This window comes from Lonchura striata, chromosome 19, assembly GCF_050655825.1.
Source record: "Lonchura striata isolate lonStrDom1 chromosome 19, ASM5065582v1, whole genome shotgun sequence".
In the NCBI taxonomy this organism is placed as follows: Eukaryota; Metazoa; Chordata; class Aves; order Passeriformes; family Estrildidae; genus Lonchura; species Lonchura striata.
In genome coordinates, this window is record NC_140721.1 from 4542424 (window position 1) to 4556800 (window position 14377).

At 62.8% G+C, this 14377-nt stretch overlaps 1 protein-coding gene across 15 annotated transcripts in view; it reads left to right on the forward strand.

Annotated features, from left to right (window-relative positions):
• Positions 1-14377, forward strand: part of MYO18A (myosin XVIIIA) — a 36342-nt gene that overhangs the window by 7310 nt on the left and 14655 nt on the right. For 2 of the 15 annotated variants that reach the window (XM_085557343.1, XM_085557356.1), the window contains exons 3-20: positions 5362-5502; positions 6033-6089; positions 6632-6719; positions 6840-6949; positions 7029-7205; positions 7328-7538; positions 7833-7975; positions 8653-8753; positions 8842-8905; positions 9015-9159; positions 11015-11191; positions 11270-11360; positions 11445-11637; positions 12036-12122; positions 12715-12856; positions 13058-13217; positions 13298-13484; positions 13575-13809. In XM_085557343.1, the coding sequence (XP_085413469.1) occupies positions 5362-5502; positions 6033-6089; positions 6632-6719; positions 6840-6949; positions 7029-7205; positions 7328-7538; positions 7833-7975; positions 8653-8753; positions 8842-8905; positions 9015-9159; positions 11015-11191; positions 11270-11360; positions 11445-11637; positions 12036-12122; positions 12715-12856; positions 13058-13217; positions 13298-13484; positions 13575-13809 (2509 nt within the window). Of the gene's footprint in view, positions 1-1355; positions 1582-2426; positions 2493-3333; positions 3393-3755; positions 4431-4619; positions 4683-4878; positions 4975-5361; positions 5503-6032; positions 6090-6631; positions 6720-6839; positions 6950-7028; positions 7206-7327; positions 7539-7832; positions 7976-8652; positions 8754-8841; positions 8906-9014; positions 9160-9485; positions 9507-10537; positions 10550-11014; positions 11192-11269; positions 11361-11444; positions 11638-12035; positions 12123-12714; positions 12857-13057; positions 13218-13297; positions 13485-13574; positions 13810-14377 lie in introns of those variants that run through there. The other 13 variants (XM_085557345.1, XM_085557349.1, XM_085557351.1 and 10 more) reach the window with 13 other exon arrangements.

Sequence of the window (14377 nt, forward strand, 5' to 3'; positions counted from 1 at the left end):
GAGTCGCCCTTGTCCCCACAGACCCAGCTGGGCAGTGCCAGCACCCTCTGCACCTTGGGGGGCTGTCAGTGCTGTGGGGTGACAGGGGACAGCCAGTGGCACAGCATGGCCGGGCATTGGGGCTGGGGTGAAACCCCCTCCATGTCCCAGCCTTGCTCCCAGTGTGGGGCAGCTGGGCTGGCTCAGCTCCACGCTTGTATTTATTTATTTACCGGCTAAATTCCTCAGGCAGGGCCCAGGCGTGCGCCGGCCCAGCAGAAATATTCCAGAAACGCTTCTGACCACTGCAGTGCTTCAGCAGGGCCACAGGCATCCCTGCAGGTCACTGTCCCCAGGGTGCAAGGCCACTGTGCCATGGCATGGCTGGGCTCCCCGTGTCCAACCAGGGTGGGAGTGTGGCACTCTCATCGTGTTGGAGGCACTTCTGTCATTTTTCCGTGCTTGTCAATTCTTGGTTTGGCTCTTTTCCTGCTCTCACTGAGGGGTTGGTGCTGCTGCAGTGTCCCAGTGTGGGGGGGTCTTGGGAGGGGGCTTGTATCCAGTGGGCTCAGCCATGGGCCAGTGTGTGTCTGCTGAATTTCCTGGCTCAGGAATGAGAGAAATATGCTGGCCAGGCAGAAATGCTGCTGTCACCAAACAGCTGGGCTGGGCATCCCAGTGGAGGTGGCTGCATGCCTGTGCTCCCTGGGGACCCCCGTGTCACTGCAGACACTTTCTGCTGTGTTATGCCAGCCCTGCCAAGGGTGTTTGATGTGGCCTGTCCCTTGTGCAGTGGGGTGTACCAGGCTGGGACCCTCTGCTTCCTCTGGGAATATTTTTTTTGCTCAGGGCACATCTGTCTCCCTTCTGTAGGGCAGGGACCTGCTCAGCTGCCAGCTGGGGTGCCAGTGTGCCATGCCGGTGTCACCGCTGCTCCTCCATGCCACCAGCATGCCTGGCTCTCTGCCACCAACTCCTGCCAGCACAGGGAGGCCCCTGACCCTCATCCACTTGTCCGCTGCCCCACTCCCACTCTTTCCAGGGACACCTTGGACTTCCAGAGGCAGCTTGGCCATGAAAACATCTTTACCGTGGGTTGGCGGGATGTTATCTGTCCCCAGTAACATTCTGGGGGAATCTTGTGTTGATGGGAAAGCCAGAGAAGGAGCAAGAAGCGTCAGGGTTGCACCGCCTGGCACGACACCGGGCACGCCGGGCTGTGGGGTGTGCACCCCCATCCTTCGGGGCACAGAGCCCTCCCTGGCCCCCCCATCCCCACAGCTGCACTTGGCTCGGGGGGGTCTCTCCCACTCGCTGGGGGCGGACGGTGGCCGGAGGCCGGGCAGTTCCCCCCGCGGCGGAGCCCACATCACTTCCTCTGGCAGCGGTGACGGTGACGGTGCTGGTGGCGAGGCCCCACTGCCCGCCTGTCCCCCCCCAGCTCTCCCTCCGGCTGCTGCTGCGGGCCCCTCGCATTCCTGGGCTATTTTTAGGGTGGCCCTCTCAGCCCAGCTGTCCCCGCTGCCGGCTGCCGCCCCACCAGTGCCTCTCCCGCGCGGCGCCGCGCTCGCCCCGGCGGAAACCCTTCTCCTGCTCCCTCTGGTAAGGTGGGGAGCACGGCGTGGCCAGCACGGCTTGGGGCAGCACCAGGGGGGTACGTGGGCCACAGTCCCGCTGCTGGGATCGGGGATCGCGAGGCTGAGCCCACCCCTGGGGCGCTTTGGGGCTGTTTGTTGTGGGGACCTCGTGGCTGGTGCTCTCTGGAGTCCTCTGTTGCTGCTGGGAGGTGGGAGCGCTGTGGGCAGAGGGTTTGGGGGTTCTAACGCACGGGTGGGTTCATCTCAGACTCCTGTGCTCAGCCTGTGCGTTTCACACCGTGGTGACAATCTAGGGGGACAGGGGATGCCACGGGGATGTGCTTCCACACTGCTGGTTGCTTTGATGGCCAGGTGCTCCCCTGTGCCAGGCCTGGCACTCAGAGGGGGCTTCTGCCCAGGGGCCCCAGGCACAACCTGGGGCTGGAGACTGGGTGCCATCCAGGGCAGCAGGTCCCACCAGAGCTGCCTGGCTGCTGGCATGGGGTCAGGCTCAGAATAAACCCAGGCTGTCAGGGCAAGCAGGGAGCTCGGGCAGAAAATATCCCTTCCCTCACCCTGGCATTTGCTTAGCACAGCGGGCTGGCCTGCTTGGGGGAGTGGGGCCACGGTCCTGCAGCCTGACTAAAAGGGTTTTTTTTACACAGTGAGTTTTGCTGGGTCTCACACTGGTCGCCTGTCTGTCCCCAGAGCCCCTCCTGTGGGCACTGCTTGTATGCTGAGCAGGTCCAGGTGGGCTCAGACCCCCAAATCTTGAGAATTGAGGTGGGGAAGGGCACGTGCCTTACCCTGTGCCATGTTTGGCATTCTGTGTGCTGTCCCAGTCAGTCTCACCTCTCCCTCTCTCCCCAGCCAGGGCTGCAGCTCCATGAGACATCACCATGGCGTTCTCATCCCGGTTTGCGTTCTGGGAGCAGAAGGGAAGTCTCTCTTGCATGTTTGCCTGCACCCCATGTTTGGGTCACGCTGCTGACCAGCTCCCCCAGTTTGCCCAGGGCTGGCACCACGTTTGGAGCAGCACTCCCAGCCTCACTGTGCTGCCATGACGGGGGCTGTGCTGGGCAGTGGGGAGCTTGGCCAGGGCTGGTGGCACCAGCACAGCCATGCATGTGGTCACTAACACCATCACTAACGGCTTTGCGAGTGTCTGGTGCAGCCCCTAACACAGTGTGAGCCACCCCAGTGCCACCTGCCACCCGGGAGCTGCTGTGTGCGGGCGAGTCGGGGGGTGTTGCCCACAGGATGTGCCACACGCTGCCACTGCAGTGTCACAGCCCAGTCCTGGCACTCAGGGACATGGCTCAGGGCAGGGTTTGGCTGCCCACCCCCCCGAGAGGCCCCTGGTTTCCCTGGGTCAGCAGGGATCTGGCATGTCCCACGTGCGGCTGCTGCAGAGATTAGCTGGTGACACTTAAAACGTGCTGTGACACCGGGGGGGGGGTGACGTGTAGAATGACAGAATCCTGCAGGAGGGGTGGTGGTACTCTGAACCACCTCCCTCACTGGCTGTACATGATGAGAGGGCCCAGGCCAGGCAGGCAGAGCATTTACCTCTCCCACCTTTGGGGTTTGCTATGCCTAGGGTGCATCTCTGTGCTTCACCCCCATTTTTTTGGCTGATGGGAAGCCTGAAAGGACACACGTCCTTGTCCCTGCGTGGGCTGCAAATTTGGGCTGGCATGGAGTGATGGTCCCAGGTTTTCTAGCAGCAAGGCCCCACAGTGGGCTGGAACATGCTCCTCTTGTTTGTCTGACCCTCAGGTCAAGGACGAGGACAAATCTTTAGCTGTGAAAAGACCCGTGAAGGAGGACGGGGCTGTAAGTGTCACAGGGCACGGGCAGGGTGGAGCTTTTGGGGCTGGGGTTTGTCCTTGGTGGGAACAGCCCCTGTGACAGGGCCTGGGCACACCATGCAGGCTCATGGGCTTAGTGATGCCCTGAGTACTGAGTTTTACCCCCATGCTGTCAGTCTGAGGGTTGAATGGTCACTGTCTGTGGGACAGGGAGCTCACCACTGCTCCCTGCCCTGGGATCCACTGTGGGGCTGTAGGTTGGTGGGGCAGGATGCTGTATTTGGCCAGGAGCTGTGCTCCGTGGCAGGGCAGAGCCCTGGGCACCATCATGTCCCAAACAGCAGTGGAGGCTGGACCTCCACTCACACCGCTGTCATTGTGGCTGCAGTCAGAGAGCCCGAAGGATGCAGCATCTGCACCCCCGAAAGCTGAGCCTCCGAAAGCTGAGCCCCCGAAAGCTGAGCCCCCAAAAGCTGAGCCCCCAAAAGCTGAGCCTGTGAAGAGCCCCGAACCCACGAAGAGCCCCGAGCCAGTGCTGAACGGGACGGCTGAGAATGGGCTGGAGGGCCCCGCCGCCGAGGCGCAGGGAGATGATGGCCAGGGCCTGTCCCGCCGCAAGGTGGTCCGGGTGGTGCGCAAGGTGGTCCGCAAAGTTCTGCCAGGGGAGGACGCTGGCGGTGCCAAGGAGCCAGGCCGAGATGCCAAGTCTCCTGAGCCAGTACCACCCCCAAGGAAGGAGGAAACAGGCCGCACTGCTGCCCCAGCTCCCCCAGCCCCGCCACCTCCCCCTCCTGCGGCGCCTTCAGCCCTTGCCAAGCCGGAACCCAAGGATGAGATCTCAGAGGGGCTCAAAACCCTCATGGCAAAGGGCAAAACCAAGGAGCACCGGCCACGGCTCCGGCCGGGGGACAGGCAGGAGAAGTCCCGTGAGCCGGCTGGTGGGGACACAAAGCTGTCCCCGGGCGCCGAAGCCAAACCAGAGCCACCAGTGGAGCTTTCAGGAGGGAAAGCGGAGCCGGCAAAGGCGTCTGCTCTGAAACCCACGGCCCTGGAGAGGCACAAGGTACCGGTGTGTGCATGGCAGGGGATGCTCTGACCCAGCGGCGGGTTGTGCCCCCAGTGCAGCATGCTGTGAGCTCACCTGCATGGTTTGCAGTGGTGTGGGTGGGAGTCACTGGTTTGGGGCAGTCGTGTGTGCTGTGGCCTCTCCATCATGCTGCCCCTTGTCTCCCCTCCATTTCATGTGGAGAAGAAGCTGCAGACCAGTGAGAAGCGGCCAACCCCTGTGAAAAATGCCCCGGCTGCCCCCCAGCAGGTGTGTAGGAGTGGTGACCCAGGTCCCTGGACACTGTGGGTACGCACTGATACCCAGCTGTGCCTTCACCCTGGGACCTGCGCTGATGGGCTGCAGGGCTGGGAAAGCCTTTGCAATGGCCCTGCTGGTGCCCATGTGCCAGGGCTGTGAGGGCTGTGGAGCAGCTGGCCTGGAGCTAATGGTGCTCTGCCTCTAGGCTGCCCCTGGCCCTGCTTCCCCGTGCGTGCTGAGCCCATCTGAGGAGGCGCAGCTCCGGCTGGAGAGGATCTTCACCACTTCTGTAACTCCAGAGGTGTTGGTGCTTGCGTGTCACCTTCCCAGGGATGGGGAGGCATGGGCAGCGTGTGGCTGCCCCAGAGGTGCCGTGTGCTCTGCACACAGTGACTGTACCCCTGCCAACCCCATGGTCCATCTGTGGGTGACACTGGCAGCAGGGAACCAATGACCAGGGCTGTCGGTGGGCTTGGGGATCATTGCCCAGGCTAGTGTGCTGGGGATGGGGAACTGCCTGCATCCCTGCAGGGGCCCAGGCACACTGTGGTGGCTGGGATGGATGATATCCTGGTGGTGCTGTGTGAACATGGCCATGCTGGGGCCCTGTAGCTTGTCAGGGTGCTGCTTCTGCTCTCTGCCTCTCACCCCCTCTCTTCTTTCTCTCCTCCTTCCTTGCTGCCGTTAGCTGGACCCCGCCGCCTCCGCCTCGGCACCCAGCCAGGTACTGTACCCCTGTCCTCAGGAGCCCTGTGCCTCCACCAGCGACCCCCCGCCATCCTCTGTCTGCCGCTGGGCTGGCGTCTGCGCCCGCGCCTCGTGCTGGAGCGTAAGGCTTTCCCCATCCCCCCTGCTCCGTGGGCTGCCATGGGGCCGGCGGGTGCCGGGGCAGCCGGGGCTGGGTGCCTGTCCCCTCCCCGGCGAGGTCGTGTCGGGAAGGTGCCAGGAGGGTGCCCTCAGTGCAGGTGGCATAGCTGGGGCGGGCAGGGATGTGGAGCAGGGTGTGAAGGGACAGTGCTGCCATAGGCAGGATGCATGGCTCGTGTCGAAGCAGCTGTGGCACGTGGTGCTGGCAGAGCTCAAAGTGGGGTCGGTGGAGTGACCCCCCCAGCCCCAGGGCTTTGGCAGCACGGCCTTGTGGCCAGTGTCCTTGCCAGCTCTGTGTCTGTGTGTGTGTCCAACACTGCACTGGGCTTGCCACCCTGCTGTCCACAGTGGTGGCTGTGGCAGGAGGAGTGCCCGCAGGGTTTGGCACAGCGGTGCTTTGCCCCCGCTCGCTCCCCTTCCCCTCTTTCCGTGCTGTGTGCGGGGCAGGGCTGAGCCCTTCTCACCTTCACCGCCGTCTCTCGGCCTCGCCAGGGTCCAGCGGACGATGCGCCGGCAGCTCCCCTCGGCCCCGTCCCTGCTGCAGCTCAGGTTTGGCTTTGGAGCTCATCCTGCTCTCCTTGTGCCAGGGACATCCCCACTGTGCTGGCCACCAGCCTGGCATTTCCCATGTCAGAGTCCTGTGCCATGTCCTGAATCCCTCCATTATGTGCCTCAGTGTGTCCTGTGTCCCTACAGCATGTCCCTGCAGCATGTCCCATGTCCCCATAGCATGTCTGGTGTCCCTGCATCCTGACATGTGGCTGGTGTGGGTGCCTGCTCTCAGGGCTATTGTCTGGGAGCTTGGCCCCTCCAGGCTCGCCCGAGGTGGCCATAGTGAATGTGCCTGTGGGTCAGTGTGTCTTTATGTCTGCCCCAAGCTGTGGCAGGGTCCTGGTGGTCTCTGGGGTCCCCAGCAGGCAACCTGGGGACATGTGCTGGGAGGGCTTGTGGCTTGTGGAGGTGGTCTGGCTGTCCAGCACATGGCCCTGTGGCCAGTCAGCCCTGCTCCCTCCAGCCCCAGGGATGAGGGGAGGGGCGAGGCAGGGCAGGGGGCAGGTGACCACAGCCTCTCCACATCTGCTATCCCACAGGCCAAGACGGAGGAGCAGATAGCAGCTGAGGAGGCCTGGTACGAGACTGAGAAGGTGTGGCTGGTGCACAGGGATGGCTTCTCCTTGGGTGAGCACTGCTGGGACAGCACCCCATCCTTCCCGCGGCGCAGAGAGCCCCCCTGACCCCACTGCGGTGTCCCTGGGGGCTGCCAGCACGGCCCCTCTGAGTGCCCTGTGCCCCTCACAGGCAGCCAGCTGCGGCCGGAGGCGGGCAGTCCCCTGCCCGAGGGCAAAGTGAAGGTGAAGTTGGACCACGATGGAGCCATCCTAGAGGTGGAGGAGGACGATGTGGAGAAGGTAGGGCTGTGGGACAGGGGCCGGTGGGGCAGATCCCCATTCCCTGCCTTGACCCGCCCCATCTCAACCTCGCTGCCAGGCAAACCCCCCGTCCTGCGACCGTGTGGAGGACCTCGCCAGCCTCCTCTACCTCAACGAGTCCAGCACGCTGCACACGCTGCGCCAGCGCTACGGCGGCAACCTCCTGCACACCTACGCCGGGCCCACCATGGTCATCATCAACCCGCTGAGCTCCCCCTCCGTGTACTCTGAGAAGGTGACGCTGCCGTGGCGGGGGGAACGCCGGAGGGGACGAGCAGCTGGAATCACGCAGAGGGAGCGGTGGGGGTGGCAGGGTGGTGCTGACCCTTGGCCGCTTCCCCTCCCTGTCCCCGCCAGGTGATGCACATGTTCAAGGGGTGCCGCAGGGAGGACACGTCCCCACACATCTACGCGGTGGCGCAGGCCGCGTACCGCAGCATGCTGATGAGCCGCCAGGACCAGGCCATCGTCCTGCTGGGCGCCAGCGCCAGCGGCAAAACCACCAACTGCCAGCACCTGGTGCAGTACCTCGCCACCATCGCCGGCAGCACTGGCAAGGTCTTCTCTGGTGAGTCCCTCTGCGGGCGTGGAGTCCCTTCGTCCTGCCTGCGCACGCCCCTTGCTTTGCGGTCACGGCCCCGCGCACCGGGCACGCGCCAAACGGGCTGTCACTGTGTCATGGGGCTGTCACTGTGTCACGGGGCTGTCACTGTGTCACGGGGCTGTCACTGTCACGCCGCTGCCTTTGCCGTGCTCCTGGGGGCTGCTGTGGTGCCAGGGAGCAGCAGCAGCACCCGTCTGGCTAGCTCCGGCCCCCTGCCCGCTGCACAGCCCCTGCACCGCCCCGCTTCTTTTCCCGCAGTGGAGAAGTGGCAGGCTCTCTACACCATCCTGGAGGCTTTTGGCAATAGCAGCACCAGCATGAACGGCAACGCCACTCGCTTCTCCCAGATCATCTCTCTGGACTTCGACCAGGCTGGGCAGGTGGCATCTGCCTCTGTACAGGTGAGGGGACCAGGGTGGCCCCCCAAGCATGGGAGTTGGTCCATCCTTGCCAGTGTGGCTCCCTGTGGTGTGAAAGCCAGTCTGTTCTCACAGGAGAACAGAGTCCAGAGAAGCTGTAACTGCCCCATGCCCTGTGGCAGTGTTCAAGGCCAGGTTGGACACGACTTGGAGCAACCTGGGATAGGGGAAAGTGTCCTTGCCCATGGCAGGGGGTTTGGAACTCGCTGATCTTTCAGGTCCCTTCCAATCCAAACCAATCCATGACTCTCCTGGTGTTTCCTCCACTGCAAGCTCTGCCGCAGATCCCTGGCCATGCTTGCAGCACTCAGCAGCCTGGAATCCTGCTCTCATCCTTCTTCACACCCAGATCAGATGGATTCCCTGTCCTTGCTGAGTTAATCCCAGAATCAGTCCCAAAATGCTCTTGTGATAACAGCAGTGCCCTTAAAATCCAGGAGATGTACTCCATGCTCTTGTAGTAACATTCACCGAGGAGAGATGCCCATGGGCTGCTTGGGTGGTGTTTGCATTCACATGGTGCCCTGCAGTGGGAGGGAGAGCCTCACAACTCCGTGGGGACCCTGGGCAGGCAGAAGGATGACACTGGGATGGGTTGGGGGGGTCTCAGTGGGAGAGGGGCACTTGGGGACAGTTCCTAACTGTTCCACCTCTGCCAGACACTGCTGCTGGAGAAGCTGCGTGTGGCCCGGCACCCGGCCAACGAGGCCACCTTCAATGTCTTCTACTACCTGCTGGCCTGCTCTGACAGCACCCTAAGGTGAGCTGGAGGGGTGGGCATGGCCTCCATCGTGGGGGGGGGTCTTGGACCTCGCCCATGGGGCCAATCGTGGTGTTTATCCCTGCAGGACTGAGCTTCACTTCAACCACCTGGCAGAGAACAATGTCTTTGGCATCGTGCCTCCCTCCAAGGTTGTTGCCATGGGGGGCTCTAGGACAAGATGAAGGTCTCAAGCCCATTTGAGGGTAGGGGGAGGCAGAGCTGGGCTCCCAGACCAATGGCTCCTGTTGTTTTCCACAGCCAGAGGAAAAGCAGAAGGCAAGCCAGCAGTTCAGCAAGCTTCTGACAGCCATGAAGGTGATGGGCATCTCAGGAGATGAGCAGAAAGCCTTCTGGCTCATCCTGGGGGCCATCTACCATCTGGGAGCCGCCGGGGCAACCAAAGGTAACGAGCTGGGAGCCATTAACGAGGGGAGATTTGAGACTGGAGGATGTGAGGGGTTCCAGAGACACCTTGCAAACAGCCTGCAGTGCAGCCAAGCCCTGGGGGAGAGGGTGGGAGGCTGTGACAGCTGAAGAGCAGTGCCCTGCCACCCTGAGTGCTCTGGGGCACCCAGCTTTGTCCCCATGGTCGGGGTGGGAATTGAACATGCCCAGATCCTGGGCTGGCCCCTGCCAACTTGAGGGAGTGGGGGCCTGGGTGGGGCTGAGGCAGCTGAGGGGGTGTCCCCCATTCCCAGTGTAACACCTTTCCCTCCATCCTCCTTGCAGACCCGCTGGCAGATGGAGCTGGTAATGGGAGTGGGGAGGGCTCTGCTCTGGTGGGTGCCACGCAATGCAAATTTGGGGGGCTGAAATGGGTGCTTGGGTTGCTGCTGGTGTGCTGGGACCAACCCTGACCCTGGCTGGGTCCTGGCAGCCCCAAATTTGCCTGCTGCTCATGAGGAGTCCCAGCCCAGTCCTGTCAGCACCATTGGTGGTGCAGGTCAGGGCTGCCCTGGCACACAGCGCTCACCGTGGGTGTGAGTCTCCCACAGCACCAGCTTTGCTCTCCATTCCTGGGGGTGGCAAATTTGGGTTTGGAGGCTGCTCTTCTCTCCCTGGGGCTTTCTCTTTCTGCCTGTTGTGCTGGAAGGCCTTGTGGTGCTGCATGCTGGCGGGAGAGCTGGGCATGTCACCCCCAAAATGGGCACCTGGAGCTGGTGGCTGCACCCAGGGAATTTGCAGCCCTGGGGGGAGAGATGATCTGGGGATGAAGAAGGAGAGACCAGAGGGGTCTGGGTGCACGCTGGGGTGCAGGGCTGGCCCATGGGGTGCTCTCAGGGCACTAGAGGGCAGCAGGGCCCTGCTGCAGCCACCACAGCGGGATGCTCAGGCAACTCCGGAGCCTCTCCATGCGAGCCTGCTGTGGGGGGAATCCAAGATCCTGCTGGAGGGGAGCATGGCTGCGTCCTGCTCGGGGTGGGCATCCCACTGCTGCTGCTGCTGGAGCCTCCCCTGCACCTCGTGGATGCTGGGAGTGCTCAGAGCTGAGCTGCAGCAGCCCCACAATTTCCTTGTCCCCGGGCTGGATCCCAAAGCGGCTCCCCATGAGCTGGGGCAGAGTTGAGCTGCTCCCCAGTGGTGCCCATGGTGCGGGGGGCTCTAAGGGAAGGGACCCCCCCCACGCTGGTCACGGTTTGTCACTGCAGCAGTGCCTGGGGAGGGGGCAGGCGTGGCACGTGCGTGGCGTGGTGGCAGGAGGGCGTCCCCGTGCCGCCGTGTGCCGGTGTTCCTAACCCGTGTCTCTGTTCGCATGGTGCATGCTGCCCTTTGCAATGCAGATGCCAACGAAGGTAAAGTCCCGTTCTCCGCGTGTGTCCCTGCCTTCCCCCTCCCCAGTGCCACCCTCATCCCGCTTCCGTGTCCCTGTGTGTCACCATTAACCTGCTCCCAGTGTGTCTCTGCGTCTGTCTGGCTGCGGTGTGGCTGTGTCACCCAGCAGGGACATGTCCCCGTGCGGGGTGGCTCAGAGCCTCAGAGGTCCCTGGGTGCTGGTGGCAAGGGCTCTGTGCTCCACACCAGTGTGGCTCCAAGCTCAGCCTGCAGCAGCACAAAGCCATTCACCCCTAGCTCCTCTTAGACCCCAAACATCTGTGTCTCCTCAAACCCCAAAACACGTGCTCATCATCCCTAACACTGTTCCCATCATCCCTAACCTACTCTGTGGGTCCCTAAGATCATCCCAGGCCTGTTTGGAAATGCTCCCCATTTTTAGAGTGCCCTGCCTGGCTCTGAAAACCCCCTTCTCCACCCTTCAGCTGGGAGGAAGCAGTTTGCACGGCACGAGTGGGCTCAGAAAGCCGCCTACCTGCTGGGCTGCAGCCTGGAGGAGCTCTCCTCTGCCATCTTCAAGCACCAGCCCAAGGGCACCCTGCAGCGCTCCACCTCCTTCCGCCAGGGCCCCGATGAGTCTCCCCTGGGGGACAGTGGCACAGGTAGGGTGAGGTATGGGGGGGACAGCGGATAGCCCCAGGAGATGCCAGGGTGGGGACACTCAGGCTTGCTTTGGCCAGGTCCCAAGCTGACGGCGCTGGAGTGCCTGGAGGGCATGGCAGCCGGCTTGTACTCCGAGCTCTTCACACTCCTCATCTCCCTCCTCAACAGGTACGTGCTGGGGGCGCAGCAGGAGAGCGGGGGGTGCCTGGCTGCACCCACTGACCCCACTGTGTCCCTTTGTGCTTCCCCCAGGGCACTGAAGTCGAGCCAGCACTCGGTGTGCTCCGTGACGGTGGTGGACACCCCTGGGGCACAGAACCCCAAGCTGGCGGGGCAAAGCCGGGGGGCCACCTTCGAGGAGCTTTGCCACAACTACGCCCAGGAGCGCCTGCAGCAGCTCTTCCACCAGCGCACCTTTGCCCGTGAGCTGGAGCGATACAAGGAGGTACCAGGGACACCCAGGGCTGCCACTGCCTCCTCCACTCCTGCCCTCCCATACCCACATGAACAATCTCATGATTTCTTACCCAGTGATCGCTGGACCAGTCCAGCCAAAGCAGCTCTGACATGATGCTTAGTGCCCAGGGCTGCTGTGCTGGCTGTGGAGTACAGCGCAGAAGGGTTGGGCTGGGAGGTGCTGGAGTGGCTGTGGGTGGTGATGATGGTGGTCACTGCTTCTTCTCCATCTCAGCACTGACAGCCCATGTGTCCTGGTCCTCCCTTAGCATTCCACATCACTCTAAACCCCATCAAGACCAACACCGTGATGGGCTCGCACTCCCTATCACTGCTTCTGCAGTGTGGGTGCTCACCTGCCTCTGTTCCTCTGTTCCCCCTCACCAGGAGAACATAGAGCTTACCCTGGCTGATGCTGAGCCCAGCTCCTCTGGCTCCATAGCTGCTGTGGACCAGTCCTCACACCAGGCACTGGTAAGCACTTTCCTTCCAGCCGCATCGTGGCAGCAGGTGGGCGGCTTTTTGGCACTTTGGTGGTAGAGGGCAAGGAAAGGGGCTGTTGGCCATGAGAGGATGGGTGCAAGTGTAAGTGCAGCCCGCATACCTAGTGCATCCTTCAGCATGGTTTTCCCCTCTTGTCCTGTGAGCTGCCTTTGCTGTGGGCAAGGGGCCTGGAGGCTGTGTGTGATTGCTGGGGTGCTCCAGTCCTCTATGTGCTCTGGTTCCTGGGATGCTCTGGTCCCCAGGGTGCTCAGGTTCCTTGTGTCTGTGGGTCCCCAAGGTTCTCCAGTCTGTGAGGTGCTCCAGTCTCTGCTGGAGGAGGCTGCTGGCACCATCCCTGTGCTGGGTTTCAGCCCAGCACTGCATTTCCCACCTCAGTGAAATGTGCTGCCAGAGTGTCCCATATGGACCCTTTCCCTTCTGGGTCTCCATTAATCAGGAGCCCTCTCACACGGTGTGAGGTTCCTTACTCCCTGAGTGGCCCGGGTGCCCTGTGTCACCCCATGTCCCTGCCCTGGGGGGACCCTGGTGTGCCAGACCAGCTGCCAGCGTGGTGACCCTGCAGGTCCGGTCTCTGGCCCGCACGGACGAGGCGCGGGGGCTGCTGTGGCTTCTGGAGGAGGAGGCTCTGCAGCCGGGCGGCAGCGAGGACACCTTGCTGGAGCGGCTCTTCTCGTACTATGGCCCTCAGGAAGGGGGAAAAAAAGGTATGGAGTGGGGCCTGGAACCATGGGGATGTGTCCACTAGACCAGAAAGGACCTTTCTAGTGGAAGATGTCCCTGCCCATGGTGGAATGAGATGATCTTTAGGGTGCCTTCTAACCCAAGCCATTCTGGTATTCTGTGACATGCCCCAGTGAAACACCGGTCCCCAGGGCTGTGCCCACTGGTTCTGTGTTTCCCTGCAGGGCACAACCCGCTGCTCCCCAGTGACAAGCCCCGACACTTCCTCCTGGGACACAGCTCAGGGACCAACTGGGTGGAGTACGATGCTACAGGATGGCTCAACTACGTCAAGCACAACCCGGCCTCCCAAAACGCCTCTGTCCTGTTGCAGGAGTCCCAAAAGTGAGCAAGGGTCCTGGGGTGGGAGCATGGCAGGGGGGAGAGGTGACGCTGGGGGGTGACGTGCCCCCCGTGCCCCGCAGGAAGGTGATCAGCAGCCTGTTTGCCGGGCGCGGCGGGTCGGCGCTGGTGCTGTCGGGCTCGGTGGCGGGGCTGGAGGGGGGCTCCCAGCTGGCCCTGCGCCGGGCCACCAGCATGCGCAAGACCTTCACCACCGGTGTGGCTGCCGTCAAGAAGAAATCCCTCTGCATCCAGATCAAGCTGCAAGTGGTGAGTGAGGGGGGTGCCAAGGGGGATCCCCCGCGTCTGGCTGGGGCACCGCCGCACGTCACCGCTCACCCTGCTCCGCCACACCCGCAGGACGCCCTCATCGACAGCATCAAGAAGTCCAAGCTGCACTTTGTGCACTGCTTCCTGCCCAAGGCGGGGGGCGGCGGGGACCCCCCGGCTGTGCCGTGCCGGCGGGTGAGCGGCAGCGAGCTGGAGCTGCCGGCGGAGCACTGCGAGGCCGGGCTGATGCAGCTGGACGTGCCCCTCCTGCGCGCCCAGCTCCGCGGCTCCCGCCTGCTCGACGCCCTCCGCATGTACCGCCAAGGTGAGCGCCAGCACCGGGGGATGGACAGCACGGAGGTCCCAGCTGCATCTTCTCAGTGGAGAGCCAAACACCCCCAGGAGTCCCCTCAGCACGTGCCCGTGCTCTGAACTCTGGAGTCTCTCCCCAGGGCGGTCCCGTCCCTGTCCCCCCTCCCCTGCTGGGCTGTTATCTGCACTGGGGACAGGCATGGCCTTAATTGGGTGTCTCCCCTGGTGCCGCTGGTTCCTGGCAGCAATCCTGTTGGCACCCAGCCCCTGTCCCACTGGAATGAGAGCCTCTGCTCAGCAAAGCATTTATCGATACATTGGCTGGGCAGCCACCCGGCCGAGCATTTATTGCTTGGAGGCCAGACCCTTCCTGCCATGATTGGAAATCAATGCCACCTGCACACCTCCTGGATCGATAGCCGTGGCCAGCCGGCCGTGCCGGGGTCAATGTTCCCATCAATACCTCATCGTTAATTAAGATATGGAGGCTCGGTGCTGGAGCCTGATGCAGGAGTTGGCTGTGGCTGAGAGTGGAGCCAAAGCAGGACTTGCACAGGCAACACATGTTGCTGCTCTCCGCC